General features: G+C 34.4%; 1 protein-coding gene across 4 annotated transcripts in view; it reads right to left on the reverse strand.

Annotated features, from left to right (window-relative positions):
- Positions 1-24,238, reverse strand: part of Lmpt (Limpet) — a 173,721-nt gene that overhangs the window by 104,280 nt on the left and 45,203 nt on the right. For 2 of the 4 annotated variants that reach the window (XM_064034256.1, XM_021332289.3), the window contains exon 1: positions 3,707-3,874. Coding sequence is in view for 1 of the 4 variants with exons in the window: in XM_021332292.3 (XP_021187967.1) it covers positions 15,573-15,658 (86 nt within the window). In the remaining 3 variants the exon portion in view is untranslated. Of the gene's footprint in view, positions 1-3,706; positions 3,876-15,572; positions 15,659-24,238 lie in introns of those variants that run through there. The other 2 variants (XM_021332292.3, XM_064034255.1) reach the window with 2 other exon arrangements.

The following is a 24,238-nucleotide window of genomic DNA, read 5'->3' on the forward strand; positions in this document are numbered from 1 at the left end:
GCCAAGTATCCAACAGTGCTAATTTAATGTTAAATAAGTAATTGTATTGCTGTACACGGCAAGTTATTAGCAGTATATTTTAGTTCATGTTTATTCGACGAATGGGAGATCATTTACGCGATATTTGTGAAGTTGATGAAATGAGGTTTAATTAGGGTTCCGTAGCCAAAATGGCAAAAACGGAACCCTTATAGTTTCGTCATGTCCGTCTGTCCGTCTGTCACAGCCGATTTACTCGGAAACTATAAGTACTACAGTGATGAAATTTGATGGGAATATGTGTTGTATGAACCGCTACAAAAATATGACACTAAATAATAAAAAAAAGAATTGGGGGTGGGGCCCCCCATACATGTAACTGAGGGATGACATTTTTTTTTTCGATGTACATACCCGTGTGGGGTATCAATGGAAAGGTCTTTTAAAATGATATAAAGTTTTCTAAAAAACATTTTTCTTAAAGTGAACGGTTTTTGAGATATCAGCTCTCAAAGTCGTAAAAAGTATGTCCCCCCCCCTCTATTTTTATAACTGCGGGGTATAAAATTCTAAAAAAAATAGAGGTGATGCATGCTAATTAACTCTTTCAACGATTTTTGGTTTGATCAAAGTATCTCTTATAGTTTTTGAGATAGGTTGATTTAACTGTAATTTACGGAACCCTTCGTGCACGAGTCCGACTCGCACTTGGCCGGTTTTTATAATATCGTGGTGTCTGTGACTTTATTTAGTTATTGAGTTTACTTTTCTGCATTTGATTCCGATTAAATTCAGGTCTCTTTCGAGATAAATTGGATACTTACTTCTTCAGGTAGTTATAAGTGTTTCTGTAGGTAACATTTCAAAAAAGACCCGTCCAAAAAGCCATGTAAATGGACCTACTTACTTTGTAATAGAGAACAACAGTCTACGAACAAAATACTGTATTTTTTCCCTCCAATCATGTTCAATTGTCAAACAAACTGAATGGCAGAATAAAACTTGACGTCAAGATTGTCAAATATGTTTGACAGCGTGCATGTATGTTTTTCAAACACACGAAAATGCGAAAATGGTATTTGACAAACGTTTGACAGTTTACAAACATTGTGGACGCATGCGGCAGAAGAAATATCCACATCTGGATTAGCCATTGTAAAAATGATTAGACTTTTTATGCAAACGCGGCTTAATTTGAAAGAATATTAATTTCGACCTTATGCTTACCTACTTTGGAGGTTCTTATTACTAGAAAACGTCCTAAATAAAACACTGTCCAACCCAGGGATTCCGGATTCAATCAGAGCTACGCCTATTAATTCCGACAGCACAAAATGTGCTCGCATTCTAATAAATACTAAATGCTAGTTAAATTATGTATAATGCCTGCCTAAGTAGCTGGAACACAGCTAATTATTATTCGTGCTAATAACGTGAATAGCCACTGAATATTTAAACGGATAGCTGAATGTCAAGCGCGCTCGTGACTCAGGTTTCCAAAGAAAAATCAGGTAAGAACTTGATTTTTTTGTATTCCGTGCATGCATTAAATTATCCGAAATAACCAACTATCATGGTTGGAATACTCGGAGCGTAGGGATTGGTCGAAAGAGAGAGGCTCCAAATGGAACATAGAATAGATAGATGGATTTTAGTCAGTGACAGATACCCTTAACAGTACCGTAGGCCCTGGTTACCTAATAAGTTACAACTGCTGAAGCTGCTGAAGGTACAAGTAACCACAATAGGACCAAGAGGTTACTTTTCCCATTTAAACTAGGGTCTCGTCTCCTTATACATTTGCGTTATAGAGGTTTGTACACAGCCTAGTAGTACCTCTTGCTGTGCAGGTAGACGGTAGGTAGGTATAGTATAATATACTGTACTGTATGGCATAGTGTACTGTACTATTATCATATCTAAGCACCTACTTATTCTTTATAGCTCACCAAATAAAGGGACAGTATGCATAAACACATCATATCATGTCATCTTTTATGCAGAAAGAGACCTGTTCTATGTAGTTGTAGTGGATCGATAAATCAACGTATGCATAGCAAATCACCGATCTACATAGATATGTACAATTTATGTAGGTAATAGATATCTACCTGTATTAAGTGATGTGGTCTAATCAAGTGCAACATTTATGGATAAAATGATCGAACCTATGAAAATGGTGGCATTAGCTCTGTATTCTATGGAGGTATTTAATGAATCGAGACCATTTTGTATTCGGAAGGTGTCGAGTGTCGAGAACATACCTATTTTTTAAGACGCGAACCTGTTAATAGTTTAATTATACCTAATAGATCCTAATTTACTAAGCTTTGCTGTGAAAAACAGTCATTAAAATAACAATTGGTTTAAAAGTGGTTCCTACATGCATCTACCTATGTGTGTAGCGTAGACATGGGAACCTATTTAAATAAAAAGTAGGTAGGTAGTTGCATACGTAATTCAAATTGGCACTACAAAATCTAGTCAGTAAAGTGTTAAATGTCATTACTACCGGTACCTATACAAGTAGGTAGTTAGGTAAGTGCGCGAGTTTCAAGTTTGAGTTTGACGCGCTATCTCAGGAACATTGGTTTGATTTGAAAAGTTCTTTCAGTGTGAGGTAGGTAGCTCATTTATTAGGAAAGACTTTTTTAGTCGAATTCCGGAAGACTTCACAGGACTCGGTGAAACTGTATTAGTTACCTACTGAGAAGGTAACCATACTAAAATCGATGTCATCCGTGTTTACAAAACATTTTAGTCAGAATTTTCTTAATACCTACAAAATTATCAGTGGAATTAAAAGAACTGTCACCATGACTATGCGGTCAGGTGACTGTGTGTGAGTACCTCCTTGAGTTCCCAGTTTACTAGGTAAACTAGGAAGTGGTCTTTATGAGTCTTCAGAACAATAGCGATAAGGGAGCCTATAACGTAGGTGATAAGATCATAATGCAAAAATGTTATAGAATAAGCGACCATTGAGTGAAATTACGACTAGAAATTCACATTCATTACTCTGTAGGAAATTCTCTCGAATTACTCAAATAGGTACCTACTTACTTAGGTATTTACCTATCTCTATAGTTTTACGATTGGATAGGAAATCGGCACATAAGTACATATACGTAGGTAGATAGGTACCTACCTACTTATACACCTGATCGATTCATCGTCACGACAGTAACGTTTAAGTATTAATTACCTGTGTTTGTTATGTCACTATTTCTTTACATAGGTACCTATTTACCTACCCAAAGTAGTAGTGATCCGGTTAGGTAGATAATCTAATAAGATTTATAAATACCTACGTGAGAACCGAACTCAAACAATTGGTTGCCTAGGAACGATAACAATAACGGTTACCCATGTTTTCTTGAGGTAGGTAATATTAACGTAAGCTTCCGGAATTTGCAGCTTGCATTGCCACCATAAACAAGCACTCTTCATTACTCTTCAATCAAAAGAGGTTAGAACTCCTATTTAAAATACATAGTTAAAACTTTTTCGAATTTGACACATCGAATGTTTTGTTTGCAGCCGGTAATTTACGTAGCCATAAAATAATAATTATGAAACAAACCAACGAAATCTCTACTGCTTATTGAAACAGCATGCAAACTCGCTGTATCAGCCTCTTATCGGTCATTCTGCCGTCATTTCCTTCATGAACCACAACAATGACTTCAAATTGACAACAAAAAATCACAATCACTCAATAAATTACCAAAACACACACTTGAATTATCTATTTCTCACTGGCTGAATACACTGAACCGTTTGAATTTCGAAAACCGAATTGTTTGGCGTTGTTTACTTTTTTCGAAGTTGCGAATTTTACGTCGCGTTCGTATTAAATCGCGGAGCGCGCGCGTACGACACTGGCGCTAGCGAGTCGCGTGCGTTCCAAATGACAAATGCGCGTCAACGGGTTGCCCGACGTTTGTTTACCTCCGTTCCGCTTGCTCAAGTTCAAGGGATTAGGCTCTACGGAACGTGTGAATGTCCAACCAAGCTTGACCCCTCATTGTTTCTGTTATTTAATATATCGCGTGTCTTATTACGTTGGTAATAATCTTTTTTTGCAGCAGTGACGATCAAATAAATTGTTATAATCTACTGGTTGAAGGCAGACAGGAGTGGTGATGTCATACCCACTATGTTGATATCAACGTCTGATAGCTAGCGATGTCGACTGAATCTGAACAATGGATTGTTTTAGTTTAACATTCTTTGTCTTGGCCTGTCATTTGTTATGATTATCGATCAATCGATGACTTGAGATCTCATATTTATAGCAATAGGTACCTAGTTCAATAGCATTCAATTCATCTTTTCAAATGTTCTATGAATATGCTGTAGGTACCTACCTATACCATGTTATATCATGGTCATAGGTACCTACATAGGTACCTTAGGTACCTAATGAAGCAGGTATTTATAGATCCCTAAGTAAGTTACACCTATTGATAATTAAAAGTGTCAAGTTAAGTAATAATTGTGTTTTTATTACCAACCCAGGTAGGTGGGTAGGTCCCTTTTGACTAATATAAAATCGATCGGTTTATAATAATAGAATTAGGTGAGGAAATTAGGACATTAGGTATCTATCTTATCTGAGGCGTTATCGCGACGGCAACAGTTGCTGTTTGCTTGAAAAATAAATACCTATTTTATCTGTTTGCACTTAGTACACCTACCTAGGTAGGTATACATTTTAGCACAATACGGCTCTTTTCGCAGTTTGTAGGTACCTAATCTTAGCAGATACATTTTTTCCCAGAAAATAACGGCCGTAAGAGTAATACCTAATTTACTGTTATTTATTCCTTTTTCTTTTAATAATTTTAATTCAGTGGGTATTTTTTAATTTAGCTGTATTTTTGCAACTTTCTTTTCAGCAATAAAAAGCTACAATAAAACCAAAAACATTTCTGATACAGCGCCATCTATCCAAATCTCCCGGTAAACTACACGAAATCATGAAACAACAATACGTCACTAGATGTCGCTATCACGTGTATTACTTCAGCTACTCGACAATAGATGGCTCTGAACACGAGTACATTTTTCGTTGCATTTTCCTTTTATTTAAAGAAAATGATGAGTAATGTACAACGAAAATTAGAACTAAAAACAATGCGTTGGTCTTTGAACTTGCATTGTCTTGTTGTGATTCATGAGAAAATAACTCCGCATACTCGGGTACCTACTAAAATAAAAATAAAATTTTATTGCGCTTTGACAATACTGCAACTGCGGTTGTAATATTTCAAGGATAAAATAATGTTCAATGATTCTACAAAAAATGATTCATTAGTTTTCTTTTATATATCATTGTGATGTGACAAAATATCATAAGTTTATCTCAATCGTAGCGCATTTTCCAAGCGATATCGATCTACACTTCGTAATTTATTTACGATATCGGAATTGTATCGGGCACACCTGTTTCTCAGGTAAATTGGGTAACCAAAGGCACTAAAGAAGATTAATTGTCATATTATTAAGTTGAACCCGAATAACGAAATAGAGCATTTAATTAAAAGAGAAGCTAAAGTACCTGTGTCAAAATTAGTCAGTTTTATCATATTTTCTGTAGTATTCATAATATAATTGTATTATATTTATTCTATTAAGGATTGTTTATTTAGGTAAAATTACTAATCTACTAATATGTTAGGTTTCCTATATAAATCCCAGTTGCAAAGGAAATGAAGCAATTTTCCTCGAATTTTCACTACGAAAAAAATAATTGAGTTATGCTCAGTGTAGAATATTCGCTGCAAAAGCTCGAAACAAAAATCAATATCTATTTTGGTTCCACAATATTACCCGCAGCTGTGATTACGTATTAATTACCTCTGTAATTAAATCAAGCTGTTAATTACGTTTAAATTTAGGGCGTATTAAATCGTACGAACAGCAATGATAATGTATTGACGCCTGTTTATATGTATTAATTAGATGATATTGATTGTGAGTGCTTTTAAACCAAGTTCGACGGTACTTTTATTCTTTCTGAAGTAGGTATAAATACTGAAAATGTTGAGCAACTTAGGTAACTAGGTTATTATATGTATATTTATATCGTCGCATTAGTAAGTAGTAGTTGTTTGAGGTTTTTTTTAAGTAGGTGCCTATGTACTAGGTACATAGTGCGTCATAGGTATATTCGTTATTTCATAGTGTATTTAGGAGGTACATACATATTTAGGAAAAGACAACCTTTTTCTCATATTATACAAAATTACCTGCTTATGCATTGAGCTGTATTCTACCTGTAATTTCATGTACCAAGGTAAAAAAGATGTTAAAGTTGTTTACAATTTAAGTACCTAAAGGCAAAAAATATACTTAAGTCAACACTAACGTATGTAAGTACTTTGTCCTTGTATGATCTTAAGTATCGTGTCTTTATCCTGTCCTGTCATTCAATAGTCTTAACTAATGTTATAAATACGCAGGTATGTTTGCATGTTTCGATTTTACAGTAAAATGGCTGTAAACCTAAGTAGACTAAGTACACGGTAATTTAATATGGTTCTTATATAATGATGTAGTTTTTTTGATTTTGTAGTTATTCCATATGATACAAAGTTGTTTAAGTTATTTTGTTTATCTGATGAACCACTATTGCTACTAAAATTACAGGAACGAACTATTGTTTATGTTTATAGTAAACAAAATTTTCCACGTTGTGAGGAAAACACAATAAATAATATCAATTAACATTTATTGAATTATGACACTTTATGTTGGAATTATTTCCTCTAACGATTACTTACCATGCTTATTTTCTTAGAAAATATCAGAAATGCACTTCGCATTTCGAAGCGCCAGACACTTAAAAAGAGGACTAGGTGTGCCTATATTATTTCAAACTTTTCGTTTTGCTATTACATGATTTGAACTATTTCCATCAATTCATGTCACTAGGTTTTACATCATGTTGTGTAAAATTTCGTGGCGTTGAACATGCAAATTAGTATAAATATGAACTCGTGTTAGAATACTTTATTTTGCGGTAAAATGGCATGCCAAAGACGTTTTCTCATACAGCCTCTAATTAACGTTTTTGGTTTTTTATCTTCCCATGTGTCATCACTAGCTACACAAATCTGGCAGAAATTGACGTAAATTGCGGCAGATTACCATTAATATAAGAAGTCTCTTCCAAAAATGTCACGGTTATAAATAAATTATATACGTTCAATTGATACCTAGTACTTAGTATATATTCGTATTCGTACGTAGGTATCTACTTCGCAAAACATTTTGAGTGGTACCAACAAGTATTCGCAATTTGGCTCAATATTAAATGTCTCTGAATAAAAAGCCTTTTCATAATGCTCAAAAAAACGAAAGGCAATAATTTATACAAAAAATTGCAAAAATGCTTCCTTATTACTTATTGTCGTGTTAATTACCAGTGACTAAAATAACTTAAGTACTGTTAGGCCGCTCCTATGATGAGGTAACACACATTACCTTATTCTGCATACAAACTTGTTTAGTTTTTACTTCAAAGTTGCATTCCTTGCAATACTACGCGAGTTGCAGATAAATTGATAGATTAAGAACCGGTTTCACTGGTTATTAATAGACTCAGTTAGTTATTCGACAGGTAATGCTATCTGCCAGATAAAGGCTGTTTTTAATTTCTGCCAGATATTGCTGTGAAACCAAAAGTTATAGTTTATCTGTCAGATTAGTTCCTGATATCCTATCAAAGACTTTATCAGTAAATCTGGTGAAACTAGCCAAATGAGAGTTTGAGACAGCAAAAAATTGTCATTACACTCGAGGACAATGAAAAGTGGTCAGTTTTAAAATTTTTCATTTTTGGAGATATCATTTTCAAATTGCTCAAAATTAATTCTTGGGTAGCATTCACACATAATATAAATGCTTAGCACTTCTATTTCGTTACCAAACCAACTAAGTATCTATGACGTGACGACTCTCTCACCATTCTTTATGTAACTACGTGAGAACAGGCGCTTCGCCGACATTTCGTCAGGCAATGTTGAAAAACATTACCTACACTTGTTTAAGTTGAAACCTGTGTATGTATACCTGAAATTAAACAGAAGACTTCTTACTAGGTACTAAGATCGACTTTATAACCCGTTTAATAGGTATAGATATACGGAATTGAAAAGGTAACTTTGGCACTCACTGTTTGGCCCTTATATTTATTCCGACATATTAATGATTCCGTAACAAGTTTTTTTTATAATTATGAGATGTCATAATAAATGTAGAAACTTCATAATTTTTATTACTTACTTGGTGTTAGCACAGATTACTTAATAGTTATTACGTTAATTAGGTATATTTGCAATACTAATTATATTCCTTACAATACTTTCTCCATTGCAATGGTAGGGTCATTACAATTCAAGTTCATTGACACTTAGGCCACTTAGACTTACAACACTGTTAGCACCTTTTAAGTGGCAACTAGGTATTGCTTCAAGAAGAACTGGGTCAAGGCATCATTCAAACTTGGTTTGCGCATGACATGGCACAACTTATTAGAAATTATACATTCCTTCTACTAAAACAAATGACTACACAATTTTCTGGAATTTATTAATTGATGTATGCTTTAGTTGTCTATGGTTTATTAGCAATGAAGGCACTTATTAGTATAAATTATAACATAGATAAAATTAATATCGAAAATACTTCAAAGCTAACAGACAGATATGTGTTGCTGGGGAGTTTGTCGTGCCACTTCTTCTTCGCAGCAATAACACATAGGAAGTGGTGAAGGGTAGGTGTTTTGGGCGCTATTGTTTTTGTTATTCGATAAGTGCTGATTTATTACCCTGACTTGAATGAACGTTTTGTTTTTAAAATATTTTAATTAATTACTTTACTACCTAAGTTCTTAAAAACACCTACCTACTGCTCCATTTTTCTGAATCATGTCACCAGATTCTTTTTATGACTGGTCATGGAGTGTGGTCGTGATGCGAATGAAACTTTAAATTACATGTAAGGCGATACTATCATGGTTCCAATGTAACTTGACGTCATATGGATGTGAAAAAAACAGTGACACTAAGATAATCTTAGTTAATTTTGGTCAACACATTTTCAAAAATAATAATGTGGTTAGACATCGTTAAACTTCTATAGTATTAATTGACAACAGTAATGCTACTGATGTGCTATTATGACAGCAAACAGAAGCCACATGTTTGCCTAAAACGAACTTTAGTCTCTTAGTAATATCATAAACTCATTGACAGATCTTTTTTTATTTTAAGTTATTTACGAACTGTGCCAAGAGTTACTGTGTATGTACAACATATGTATGTATGTTAAGTATAAAGATCAATATTATGAAATAAATTTCCAAGTAGCATAGAACACTACAATTACCTATTCCTATGAAACATGACACTACACGAATGAACAAACAATAATATTAATAAAGTAGGTTGTCAGTTAATTCAGCTGCTTGTGTGTCTTTGTTTTGTTTTTATTAATTTATGAGACAGAAGTTTTTATGCACATTGTTCCAGTGACATGTAATATGTCAAGATATAATTAATTATGCAATTTAATTGACTAGCTTTTGTTTTATTTTGAAGTGCTGTCACTTTTTATTTTATCCATAGATTGATGTCGACACTGAGTCATATTGACTTGTAAATCTAGTTTTATAAGCTGTTTACATTGAAAGGCAGGATTTAGTATTTTCAGTATAATTTATCAAATGAAATGAATTCCTTAAAATGAGGCGGCTAAGTTTGGCCTTTGCAGCATGTACATACATATGCATGAGAATTACATCCGACATCCAGACTTTAATTTTTTGTCTTGCGGAATTACATCACCTATAAAATATCTTTCCTAAAATTTAACCTTTAACAAAATAATGTAGCCATATTTTTGCACTTAAGTGTAGAAATAAGTTTACCTTTTCAGACGAATGCATGCAAGCAACTGTACTGTATGTTGTAATATGTGAACATGTCTGGTCTCATACATACCATATTAGTTTAGTAATGTCTGGTGCTAATAATTGCATGTATCTATACCAGTGTAATAAAGAGGCATTGTTTTGTTTGTTTGTGGCTCTGAAACTTTTGAACCGATTTGAAAAATTATTTCACAGTTGTAAAGCTACTCTCTTCCCGAGTAGCCGACATAGGCTATGTTTTATCCCGGTACGGGTAGTAGTTCCCACGGGAAGCGGGTGAACAGGGAAAAGGCTAGTGCTGTATTATATGAATATCTCTGGTTTCATGCCCACCATATTAGAGTGGTGACTGGTAATGGTAACTGCATGCATATTTAAACAGTCAAGTTGGACCGCAAGCAATAGACAATACGTCATCGGTTAAGCCTATTCGGTCACCGCGAGTCTACTCAGGCGCATGGGACGTCAGTGACCAGACACCGCCGTGATGTCATTTTGACAATATTGTGACAGCTGCCGTGTTTCGTCACAAAGGAAACAATTAGACTGTAATTTACATGTTGCCTTGTTTTTGGGTGCGAATGATATGCCACGTACGCCTTTTTGACGTCGGCTTTACTATAATTAGTCAAGCCTTTTGCTGATTTCAGACTTTATAATCCAGATCTCCTTAAATTATTTTCCTTCACCTTTATCTGAGCAAAATTCTATCATATTAAGGGGTAATAGCATCGACCAAGAAATATGATATTTCGTCTCATACAAGCTAGTATATATTTTTTTGCAACGACGCGACGTTTCCTAATACATCTCAAAATCCAGCCGTATCACAACAGTACATATTCACTATATCCAAAATTATTACATACGTAATATCCAGACTTCATTGTAGAGGTATTACCCCCTGTCAAATATCCTCAAACATATTTGGCAATCCGGAAGGAAATATCGGAACAGGAAAATCGTAGTAGACTTTCGGTCTTCCCAAATCCTTATGTGGAACAATGGTAGTGTAAAATGTATAAAGGATGTCATAATATGAGTAATGATTGAAATTAAAAGTGTATAGGCAATAAAAATAATTGAGTTTATCCTTTTGTCAACATCTTCTGTCTAGACTTTTCCTTACTATGTTGGGGTCGGCTTTCATCTGTGTCTGATAGGGATCAGATGCAGCTGAGTAACAGTCTTTCCTATCTGGTCTCGTCAACACAGTTTTTATATTGATTTTACCTAGTCTATTGTCCTTATAGATCATGTCGTTCTCGGCGATTGGTACTTAAATGACAACATCTGCAAACATTTTTGTCGGTAGGCCATTTTCTTACATTTCCCAGAAAAGTAGCTTCATAAAATATTGTATCATGAAAGAGACAAAACCCAAAATAAATACGTGAAATACATTAATAATCAGTTCAATATTGACCCAAGGTCTTAGTAACCTGATATGAGAAAATAAAATAAACTAAGATAATAAATAATATTGTATCTTAAGACCTAGGCTTGGTCATGCTCGTGACCAATTTACAACCCTGATAAAATATGGGTTTTATAATGATTAAGTATAACAAGCTATGTATATTTGTTTGTGAACGTATTTAAGTACCTATGCCGTTTATTTCTCTGGTTGTAAGTAAGTAAAATCGGCCCAATTTCGAAATTTCTAGCTTTGTCTTTCGTGGATATTTTCGTGCAGATACTTATTTCCAAATTCCAACAAAAATCATTAATCACATGACTTTGATACGTTTAAAAGAATCAACTAATGACAGTACATTACAACGAGCACATTGTATATTGGACAATGACCTTAGATAAGGGTCCTTATTGGTTCTTTTCATAGCTACATATAAATGCACAATTTATATGTATCTGTATTGTACATAAACATTATCTGCATGGGACATTGGACAATGATAATTTGACTGGATCCTGTCGTTGCTGTATGCGTAACTCTAATTGTTATCTGTTTGGCCTGTTTTAATTTAAACTAGTATTCCGCGGTTTCGATCGTGTTCTGTGGCATTTTCTTCCTGCACCAGGATATAAGGTGTTGGATATAAGTGTAGCCGTGTACAAAATTCCGCTCCCCTTATTTTTCTTACATTCTTCCATTGCTAACATTCTATTACATATGTACATTCCTTAATTTTCCATCTTCTCTATCAGAGAGTTCCTCATGAAATTCGGGAAAGCCGTTTCAAAGTTCAGTCGAAACAGTCTACCATTTAAAGGAAATGTGGTCATGAAGTAATTCACAATTGTATTGTTAGGAACACCACAATCAGTAGGTAATGTTAACATGCCTACCACAGTTACGTCTATATGCCTACCATTCAATTTTCTATAGAATTTCCAACCAGCATTTATTAGAATGCTATACTCAGAATCATGACTAGGTATATGCCTAACATTGATGTAAATTGTTCCAAGGGCATTATACAATCCATGAGTACCGTGACTTTGCTTGTCATTATCATCGTCAGTCAATTGTCATACACTGCTGAATGTAGGCCTCCCTCAATGAGCGCCAACCATCCTAGTCTTGGGTAACCCGCATCCATCCACTGCGTACCATCTTCTTTTAATCCTCAGTATGGTTGCCTAGAAGCCATACTATTATGCTATGTTATGGTCTTAGCTTAATAGGTTTCTCGTAGCTTCTCGTAGTTTCTCTTAGCCTTTCTCTACAAATGGGCTGTCTAACTGAGAACACTTTTTTCAAATATGTCCAGTAGTTCCTGAGAGTAGGACGTTCAAGCAAACTCTTCAGTTTTTTTAAATACTAGTATAGATTTAAGAATAGTTTATCAATAAGCGTAGTAATACACGAACAGACAACATTTTCTTTCAAGTTATTGGATAAGGATAAATTCCATTTCCGATACTGCACGTAAGTAAGTATAAGGAAAGATTTGAAGAATACCATGACTTGTATCGTCAATACAGAGAGGTCAAATAATACATGCGTCTACTGTAAGCATTATATTGTGGGTCATAGGTATGTATTTGATGACGTTCAATGCCCACTGATAGATTGGTACTTATGCATTTTTTGTTTGGAAAATATTGGAATTGAATTCATATGCATTTAGTATAGACAACGGGATCTTGTGTCTTTGTTTGATATTATTATTGTTCTGCTTGATAACCCACGTCAATGATATTATTTAACATGTCTGGATAAAATTAGGCAATACAAATTCCTAGAATGACACAGGACTTTTTATCACTGCAGGTTCTTATGCGTATAAACCAAGACCTCGCACAAGTAACGTGAAACATTTAAAAATAATATTGTAGAACCTATGAACATTATTCCGGGGTTAGGCATTTCAAAACGTGGACTGGTATACCCAGTATACCTACCACTTGCTAAGAAGACTTAGCTCGCCAAGCTATGAACCCGCATCCTCTTACACGAAGAATGCCAGACTCCATTTGAACACAATATAGCACACATTCAATTTGATACGAAATAAATTGGAATTTATTGAAGAATTACGACACTACTCTTTGAAGCAATAAAAACGTCTATTCAACAAAAACTTGATGAAAAAAAAACATTGAAAAAAACTATATTTCTTTCAAGGCAAAAAATCTACCAATCATTTTCAAAGGGGCCAAGTTATAGACGATAATATTACAACACCTTTGGCCTGTCTATACTTAGTTCAACAAACTATTATGTAATAAATATATAAACTAATTTACGTAACAGCCATGTTTGCGTACAATACGAAGATAAGATAAGAAATAAAACAATGAAATGAACTCATGAACTCGTTTATTTATAGACAATATTAATTCAGCCTTCATCTCAATAGAAACCACTTAGGATGCAATTCCTTACGGTTACATAACGCAAAATAATATATTAAGAATACTCCTACACTGCTAGATAACAATATTTTAAAATATGGATTTGTTTATTTCTTTTGCGAATATCAAAACATAGGAACCGGTTTAAAGAGTAAGGTGCATGCAATTATGAACCATATAGGACATTGATAAGACTTAAAATTGCATGTAATTGTAACATCCGGGATCGTCACACCAGCATTACTGATGATAACACACATTGTATGGAAACTAACGAGACATACGATTTATCATGTAACATTAGCGAAGTATTCAAATAAATAGATGCTTAGTTAAATACAGTTAATGAGGAACCAAGTCTCATTAATACATTGTTTCCGAAAAATAATATAAACGTAGAACAATATTATTTTAGCTGGCTTTTGTTGCAGTTTCTTTTGTTCCCAAAACTCTTCCTTAGAACAGAGCCTTGTAACTTTAAATACAATACTATTCACATTGTTTATATTTCAGTTCCTTCAGTACCTTGCTAACATCCTGCTATTATATTCATTAACAATAAAACTTCGCGAACTTCTACACAGAGAGTTATTTTAGAAATACATTTTGAGCAAGTCAACAAAAAGGTTTGGAATGACGTTGAGCAAAAAGGATTTAGCACCAACTTTAGTACGCCGGAGACAACTAACAAAGCCGGTTCTTCGCACTTCGCACCGACTTATTTATAGCCTTTATAATATTAATATCACATGTAACTTATTGAGTGATCGTCATTATAGTTCGATTACACATTGTTTTCACAATATCGATCCGTAGATCCACTGAATCATCACATTCACACCCACTTCAGCACATCACCTGTTTTCTTTCTCGGCGACTCGGGCGCAACTTTCGCAGTTAACATGAGACCTCATGTTATTGTTAAACTTCCTCTTCACAGCAAAATTTCGTTCCCTCGAAGGGAATTTCTGTATCTTTTTCTCTTTGACCGGCTCTTTATCTGTTCCCGTGATGCGTCGGTACACATCCGCCCACTCCAATTGTTTCAACGAGAGACACATTGTTGGGTTTGTTTGAGTTGGGAGCGCGACACGACTGTTCGGTATGACCGCGGGAGCAAGAGTGGACATTTTTCTTGATGCGCTGCGCACGCGCTGGCCTCACCGCAAGGCTGATTAACCGCTCGTTAGTTGATTTCGATCACGTTTGTTGGCGTGGCGTGAACGATTGTTGATAACGTATCTGTGACCCGGTCACAGTCATTAGATAACGTAATGGCTAGGCATTATTGGACGTTACTTATCTGTTTGTTATTATTGGATGTAATCATATTTGCAAGCGCACTCTCAGTTTTAACATACACATAGTTATTGATAAGTCCCTATTTATAGCAGAAAATTAAACGAGATTATTCGCCTGATAAAACCGACTGCCACATAAAGAGATTCTAAATTACTTGTACCTTAACGTGAAGAACAATAAAGTGCATCCAGTGCCAAATTCTTCGACACTTTTGACAAAGGCGTGAATAAAGGAGCATCTAAATTAGGTGAACACACGAAATGAAATCATTGTGAACCAAATACGAAGCCAGAAAACAGTCTACGTGACACCAAACATGAGAAACAAAGAAACCGAGGCTTCGACACAAATATGTCGACGGAAGACGCCGATAGCTCTATATGCAAATGATGCAGATATGCTCGACAGACGAGAAAACATTTTCTCTATTTGTATGCACAAGGTATAGGCTATAAACTCTTCGGGGTCGGCCATGATCCAAGGTCTGATGATGAAGGTATAGCTTCCGTGTTCTATGATAAAAACTTACCTCCAAGCGTGTGGGATGAAACCGGGGCACAATTCCGGACAGTTGTCACAGGGCCTCCCTTCGGAAACTTCTTTTATCCGAACGCCCTGGAAAGAAAAGAAAAATTTTATAACAATAGTAAAGGAAAATGAAATGAAAACAAAAGTTGTAACGAATAATATAAATTATTCAAAAGAAGTTAGTAAGCCTTCACGCGAACCGGCAAATGATATCAAGTATTATGTAGTTCAATTCATATTTTTTTATGAAACAATCATTTCTTTAGAATTGATATATTCTGAATTCATCGTTCTTTGTAGATAAAATATTTCTAAGAAAGTCTTCAAATGTCACAATCAAACCAACCTCCGCAAGTTTATCACCCGAAGCATCAAGTTCGTTAAGATATCCAATCATATCTTCCATATCGTCCTCGTTAGTGGACCGCAGCCTCTCTGAAGGTTTATCTTCATTAGAATCGCATTCGCTGTAACTATCAGACGTAGAATATTCGCTATCACGCCTGTACGCAAATAGTTTGAATATCCCAGACTTCTCTCTCCACGAGTCGTCTCTCGAATCACCGTTTCTTCTTCTCTTTCTATGAATCTTAAAAGGCACTTGTTTCAATCTTGGTTGTATGACGTAAGACACTTTGGAAGCTATCGTTTTCTTATAATTTTTATCGTAATCCTCTTCAGTGATACCGCAGTGGTAGACTAGATAGTCTTTCCTTATCTGCTCTTTGCCAGCCGGGTCTCTCCAGTAGCTCTCTCTCTTTCTAACTCCTAGATAATAGTCAAGGTCTCGTTCGCCGATGTCGTCATCATCTGTTTTTGTGTCTTCCACTTTGTTTACATTCTGTTCCTCGTGTTCCTCGCAGTCTTCTACAGCTTCCATAAGTATTTGGGATTTCTTATTGTTAGGCTTCTTCTTAAGGAAATTAGCAGTATTCGCTGTTAGGAATTTAGTAGTTTTTCTGTAAACAGAAGCAACTGATTCCCTTCTCCTTCTCATATTGTTCATTTTCTTATTCCTCCTGCACAAGTTTGAAGCAAAAAATCTTTTTATGATCTCCAATATTTTTGGAGACTTCCAGTTCATTTCCGTCTCTACGACATCAAATCATTTTGTATTTCGAACAAGCCTTTTAGTTAAATGGTCTGAAGGGAGTAAATGAGGGTAGTTCCCCGTTACAGAGTCCGCGGAAAACTAGTCAGGTTTTACGATTACGATTCCATTGCGAAGGTGACGTGATCGTGCTCACCTGCCAATGGGTGGACAATGTTCTTCTAGACCAGTTTACTAAGACCCATCAGGTTGTAAGGGAACATTCCGTGGTCGGTGTTTAATTGAACAGTTAGGGGGGTGAGCGAGGTCTTTGTAAACTGGTGCAGCGAGTGGGTGGTTGGTAAGGGCGTGGACTCTTTACAGCCATGCAAACAGATCTAAATGTGTCCACAGTAAATGACTCGACAAATTGCAACACCCTTGGGTAGTATTGCCTGTTAAATTTCTACCCTTATTAGCGCTTTTATTTGCGGGGTCAGTGACATGATGTGTGGTTTATAAATAGATTTATCGCAGCTGTAAACAAGAGATTGTTGTGAGTTACGGTAATGTTATTGTTAGATAGAGAATGGTAATGGAAAGGTAATTGACTACATCCTATTATTTTTAATTATAGTAATACCATATTGTAGTCTCGGAATGTTTAAAACTGTATGTTTACAACAACTTGTTATTGTACTTGTAGCGCCATCTTGCAAACGTTCTAAGCAACTAACTTCGTTTCAGAGATGACTAAAAAGTTTCAACTACACAGCGCGCTCGGAGCTAACGCCATCTATTATCGAGTAGCGTAACTATTGTGAACGTATATTACAAGTTGTTTTAATTAATCTTAATTATACTAGAACAGTAAAGAACATATTTACCTTATTATTATACTAAAACTGCATTATGATATTATTGTCCTCTAAGTTTCCTAGTAAACATGATAATAAGAGAACAAGGACATAGGCGCTTATTTTGGTTGCGGAAATATTTGAGTGGACGTTTAAATGTTTGATACTGCAGCTTATCGATTTTATTACGTATTCAAGGCACGTATTGGACTACATATTGTATTTGTGATGCTGCGGACTACATGACAGTTGTGTTCATACATTTTGCATATTTAAAACATTCTGCCTAAATATTACAATTTAAAGTGTGTAACGATTTGAAATTATGCTCAAATGACACGTAAATAAATTGACTCAATTTTTTTATAAGTTACGCTTTCAGGAATAGTTTTATGGTAATTCGTTTGACAAGCAATAGATGGCGGTAGTATCGAACGACACGACACAAAACTCATCATAAATAAGTGATGTCATTAAGGTTATCTATTTTTTTCAACAAATGGCTTCCCATTGCGAAAGTTAAACTGTATGAACAATTTTAAAATCATTGGTAAATTAATAAAATAATATTTACTTCCATTTTTATATCACCTACCTTTAATAAACTGTAAACTATGTATGTTATTATTTAAATAGGCTTTTCAGTTCATATCATCTTGCTTACATCAAAATAATTGTAAGAAGAAAAGGTGAATAGAAATCTGTGGATAGAAGCCTCGTGGAAAATTGAACATCAGTAGTAAGCTTATTGAAATAATAAATCACAAGTGTGTAATATGCATCCTGCGACCTATTTCGTTTGATTTGTGCAAGGAAACTATTAGCTCTTTCCTTAAAGTTTACCGTGAACTTTGTTTTACTGAATTTTGAGAAATCATTGTTACTTATTTTGGGTTTTAATTTTGTTTATTGGTTTTTGTTTATTGAGCGTTGTTTGTTGATTTGTAAAGTACTTTCAACATTATTTTTATATTTTAGTAAGCAAGACTACTTAATTTTGTTAGAGATCGACGCTTAGACGCTTTATTATTTTTTTCATTTCTCCTTTTTATGCATGCAAAGCTACTCATTTCTGACTGGTAATTTTACAAATGTTTGACAAAAGCTATGTCCTAAGTTGCTCCTATTAAAGTTCAGAACTTCTAGATATAAAGAAAGTGAACTTTCAATTGCACACGTGGTTGCTTACAAGGTCTTCTTTCAATTTAAAACTGTAGCAAAAACTGTAATGAGATTTTTAACGAGTTCATTTGTTTTCTTAGTCATAATTGCTTCCGCTAGGTGGCGGTTGGTATGGTTGGCTTTGAATTTAGATTTTTTATACATTGAAAATAGTATTTTATTGTCAGGTTGCTAGGCAACTATTATGTAGATAAAATAAGAGTTAGCACAGCAGCTTTGGTTCGAATTGCTGAAAGGTATGAAGACAAACCTAGATATATGATGGCCGTAAATTGAGATAATATTCTAGGAAGGAGAATTTCCAAATAGGTACATGTATCAGGCTGCGGTCCCGGAAGGCAGAGGGAACATATATAGATCTTAGTTAAGTACTGATAGTCTGACATTCTTTTCTACAGCAGCCGCAGCGAAATGGATCATTTCATAGCTTCCAACATCTTGTCGTTTCACAACTCAGTCTCAAGTCTTTTTCTATCTTAGTCTTCGGTTTTATCAGTGAAAGGAAGAGCCTACCACTTCAGTATGCAAGACATCCTTTAATTAGCTGATTCATCAATCAATGCATCATTATGTATGCACGCCGTGATTACAGTGATTAAACAGAATGTGTTAATACATAAGTAATTGTATGCAATCTTGACCTAATCTAATGCAGCCCTGATTAGATGGATGTGATAAAAATACTGATTAAAATGTAAATTAATTGATTAATTACCTAAATTGTTTTTTTTTTGGTGGCCGAAGTGTCAAATGATCACAGATTAAATTTAAATACTGCTCAGAGGCCTATGTCCAGCAGTGGACTGCTATAGGCTGATGATGATGATGATGACTGCTCCTCCTCACTATTTAGACATTCTTTTAACATAGTATCCTGAATTTAACCAAAGAGGGAATATTATGTTGTTGAAAGTCCTACTTACCTAATAATTTCCTATTCCCTGACCTAACTATCATTATAGACGTAGTTCATAAAAGTCACTATACTCCATTCAAAATAACATTAGAAATTTAAGTAAACCTTTTTTACTGTTTGTTCAACCGATTTTGACTTCTATTCCGTAGACAAAAGAACGGAATTGAAAGCAAAATAGTGGTTACAATACCAAGTATTTACTGCAGCCGCCATTAATCATACTACTAACGCAATAGAAGTCAAAATCGGTTGAACAAACAGTAAAAAAGGTTTACTTAAATTTCTAATGTTATTTTGAATGGAGTATAGGTTGTTAAAAGTATTGTTAAGAATAAGAGATTAAGTTAGTATTTAAAAAGTAAATAATACCGCAGATTACCTTAACAGTGACTTCGTACTTTTAATAAAGGAACAGAAGGAACTGTATATTTATTTAGTAAACTCAGTGTAAATAAATCATCAAGGTAACAATTAGTTGAAATATGAATTCGTTAAAATAAATGGTCTGTCGTTTGGAACATTAGTCGTTAGTGACTTGCATAAATTACTTTTGACTAATTTAGTTTAGAAGTAAAGCTTTGTACTTCACCGTAAAAGATAAATTATATTTTACTATAAATAAAGATAAATAAATTATTATTTTTTCCATCGGTTTTACTAGTACTACTCCTTTCCGTACAGTTTACAACAGTGAAAGGATTTTCAAATCGGTTTAATAATTTCGTAGCCTTTAGAAAATGTATCCTATTTTTAAATTGTAAGTAAATATATAATACTGAACTATATGTCTCGGTTTTGTTTTTTGTCTCTTTTTATGTACTTGAAAGGAAAGACGATAAATAAGTGTTGACTGTATTTTTTCTCTTTTGATAATAATTATACTCAACGACTATGTAAGTCATTTTCATGTTAATTCGAGAGCTGTCATAATATATGTATTTCCTTGTAGGAAAGTTTTCCTTAGAAATAAAGCACAGATTTTAACATAGAATAAAAATATTTGTTTGCGTGAAACATGGTTTGTCATATCCCAGCATTTTAACTAAATGTAATCGCCACTGAACCAGGTAACTCTGTACAACTTACTCCTATCAACCTTAAAGTTAAAAGAGCACAGTTTTCTCACATCCCGACTAAAGTCTCTCATCTCAAACAGCGTAGGAGAGATCACGTAAATCACTTTTACGATATTATTCCTTATAAGGCATCGGTCGTGTCACGTAAACGATGCTGTCATCGTTATAAACATCGAATCACAACTCGAAATATTCGATTACGCAACTCGATTGACCTTGTGAACCATATAGGGGGAAGTGTGATTGGTGCAAGAGGTAGGAGGGAGCGGTGAGGGACCATTCGAACGCGAAAATCGAACGCGCTGAGTATAATCGGGATGAAATTAAAATTATCGATGAGAATACAATTACATTATTGAGATAAATATTGTAAAGTACTGTGGCTACAGTTAGTAACAAGCTATATTTTATTCGGGTACGCAAAACTTTCCATGGGACACAGGGGAAACCCGGAGACAGCTAGTTAGACGAAGTTATTTTTATCCTAATATTCAAAGGTCATTTAACCCAATAAGATATCTCTTAATATAAAATTGTTAATTCACTTATATTCGTTTTAATTTAAGTCAATAAATTACAACACTAAATTCAGAATAATTGATAATAAAATCTGTAAGTGTAGATGTAAGGTTGTGCATGTAAATAAATAAATAAAAAAATTCGCTACCCGCTTACACTTTAGACCACACACCACGAATCAGACGCGCGGTGATTCAGTGAACATTTGTTTACAAAACTGTGTCCTAATAAAGGAAACATGTGTTTTCAGTTTGCTGAAGAAATGTGAAGCTGCTTATGAAGACCACTGGAATATGACTCATTATTATTATATATGGCGTCTTAATAATTCAATTAATATAATTATAAATTCTTTTGATACGAGTTTATTTTTATATTGCCGAGATGGTATAAATGAATAGTATTTTTTAACTTCAATAGTCTTCGTTTTTTTTTTCATACTGTTACGAAAGGACGCTCTAGTTTTATTGTTTTGAAAAGAAAATAGTTTCCATGGGATAATTATAACTAAGGTTGTTGTAGTGCAAATAGGTAAATTTATCATCCCATGGAACTGCTTCATGCAACGGGATAAGACTTACCTGAAGCCTTCATTTATAAAGTGGCTATCAAACACTGAAAAAGGTTCAAATCTTATCCGTAGTTTCGGTGATTGGCGCGTTTAAGTAAAGAAACAAACTTTTCTTTATAATGTTAGTTACAGCCTATTTATCGTCCCACTGCTGGGCACAGGCCTCCTCTCACACGGAGAAGGATTGAGAATTAATAGATATTTTATACGTGTTTTATATTTAGTTTAGAATTTAGTATTAAAAGGTAATTTTATAAGTTTTTAAATAAACTGTGTAGGTGTGGATGGAAAGATCAGAGATATACCAGGGTCTAGGTCAAGGTATCCTTCAGTCAAGATTAGCATACTGTAACCAAAGTAGTTAGTTGACGCCCCACAGACATAGAAAGCGAGTTAAAAAGCTATAACTAAAAGAATTAACCGCACCTCTATAATTAACTAAGAGTTTCTGTCACGCTAGCCTGGCGTGTCGCCGTGACCAACAGACATTATTTTATGTTTATATTATTTATGTACTAGTGTTGCTATGTGAATTTTACCCAAAAATTGCATATTTTCATATGTTATGTTCTGTACGAAAATATTGTGCAATGTTTTCAAATTTTAATATCGGTTACCTATAACTTACCCTGAATCAAAAGTTAGGTAATTTTAATTACGGCACTTTTAGTTCTTTAATCAGTATTGTAGGAGTCTCATTTTATTTATTGGAAGCGGTTTCACCCTCGCCTAGAGAGAACGATTTCCCGCACATGGATAAAAGTAGCCAACATCTTAATTTGAAATATGCCATATTACTGCCAAGCTTCCTCAAAATCCGTTCAGTTTTAACGTGAGGTACACAATTCTTACAAAACTTGCGCATTTATAATATTAGGAGGATGTTGCGTCAGAAAATTTAGGTCCCAGCTGTTTTTTTTTAGTTTTCTTGTAATTTCCGTGAATGCATGAATATTCTAATGAGTACTAAATTCGTCATCAATTCTTCTACGTCCCATTTCCCAGAAACAAGTGAATGTAGTAGCTGCCTACTTTAAATGCCCAGATACTTGTAAAGTAGTCATTGACTGGGAATGACGAAACTTCCTACTGATAATTGTTTGCATGTATTGCATTTCTGGCTAAAACGTCTAGCCTGACAGATACTTGAGTGTCTATCATACGAGTGTGATGTTTTTAGTGACTCACTGGGCGGCGTGTGTAGGTTTGATTTCCATGTCAGTAATAATCAAATCTAATGTCTTTGGTAATAACAACTGTAGGGTTTTTAGGGCAATATGTTATAAGAGGGTAAATATGTAGGCATTATAAAAAATACATAGAGCATATATTTTTTTTCATCTCTATTCTTTTAGGTATATGTGGATTGTGAGCGAAGTTTTTAAATTGATTAAACGGTATAATTTACTAAGAGCGGAACTAACTTAGTTTGTTCTTTGATTTCTGAACCCTTTCTTTGAACTATGGACCCTTTTAAGCATTAGACTGGCCTAGTCGTGGTCTAAGAAAATTTTTCTCTTTAAATAGGCCAAAGCCAAATCAAGATGTACCTCCTGTATTTCACAATGTTTTTAGAGCTACAGTTGATTTTCTCATAAAAGCATGTAAGTAGGTAAGTAAATATATTGAATTCGGAACTCTAATTATCCATAATCGATATCAATTACTCGATACCTGTATGTTAGCTATTCGATTCCTATTGTATTCCAGTCGCTTTCCATTTCGGGTCGTTCTACTAAACTATCACTATTTCCTATGGAGCGATTGTTATCTAAATGTTAGTATCGTGATGACCTAAAGGGTCACGTTAGTAGGGGGATGTGAATTCGAAACCATTAAAGCGAGTTATAATAGAGAATGGTTAGTAGTAAACCAATATAGGATCACATGGTTTCTTGTTGGCCTGTCTGTTGCATTTTAACGGTGAAGAAAGGTTCAAAGTCAATGTTAAAAGTTTTTATTTTAAATAGTCCTTTTAAGGTGCTTATGAAAACTTAAAATTCAAATTATTTCAAACTTGGAGTCGTGGAAAAGAAACGGTAAGAAACTCTATGCTCACTATTCCATGATATTATTTCACAACGAAAGACTAGGTATATACATACATAGAAATCAAACAAATAATAGCCTATGTCCTTTCTGTTATAGAAAATGTCCTTCGCTAAAGTCTTCCTAACTTAAGTTAGTTAGGTAACATATCAAACGCAACTTTAATGTCATGCACTTTCAAAATGTTCTCTGACTGAAGAGACATTTCTTACCGACTTCGTGTGCACATATGACCTTTTCAGACTGGTAATGTTGGCAATAGATCGTTAGTTTTGTTGGTTTATTTTAAAGCATTATATTTAGTTCTAATAACCTGTTCGATTAACCTTTTGTGAGGAGGACATTTTATCACGATTTATGTAGTTTAATATTGATTGATTATTCGATGAGCTAAAATTTATTTTGCACTTGTTTTATAAGGATTAACTTCACTCTAAATAAACAGAAGAAACTTACGTCCGTCTTTT

Source organism: Helicoverpa armigera, chromosome 4, assembly GCF_030705265.1.
Source record: "Helicoverpa armigera isolate CAAS_96S chromosome 4, ASM3070526v1, whole genome shotgun sequence".
NCBI lineage: Eukaryota > Metazoa > Arthropoda > Insecta > Lepidoptera > Noctuidae > Helicoverpa > Helicoverpa armigera.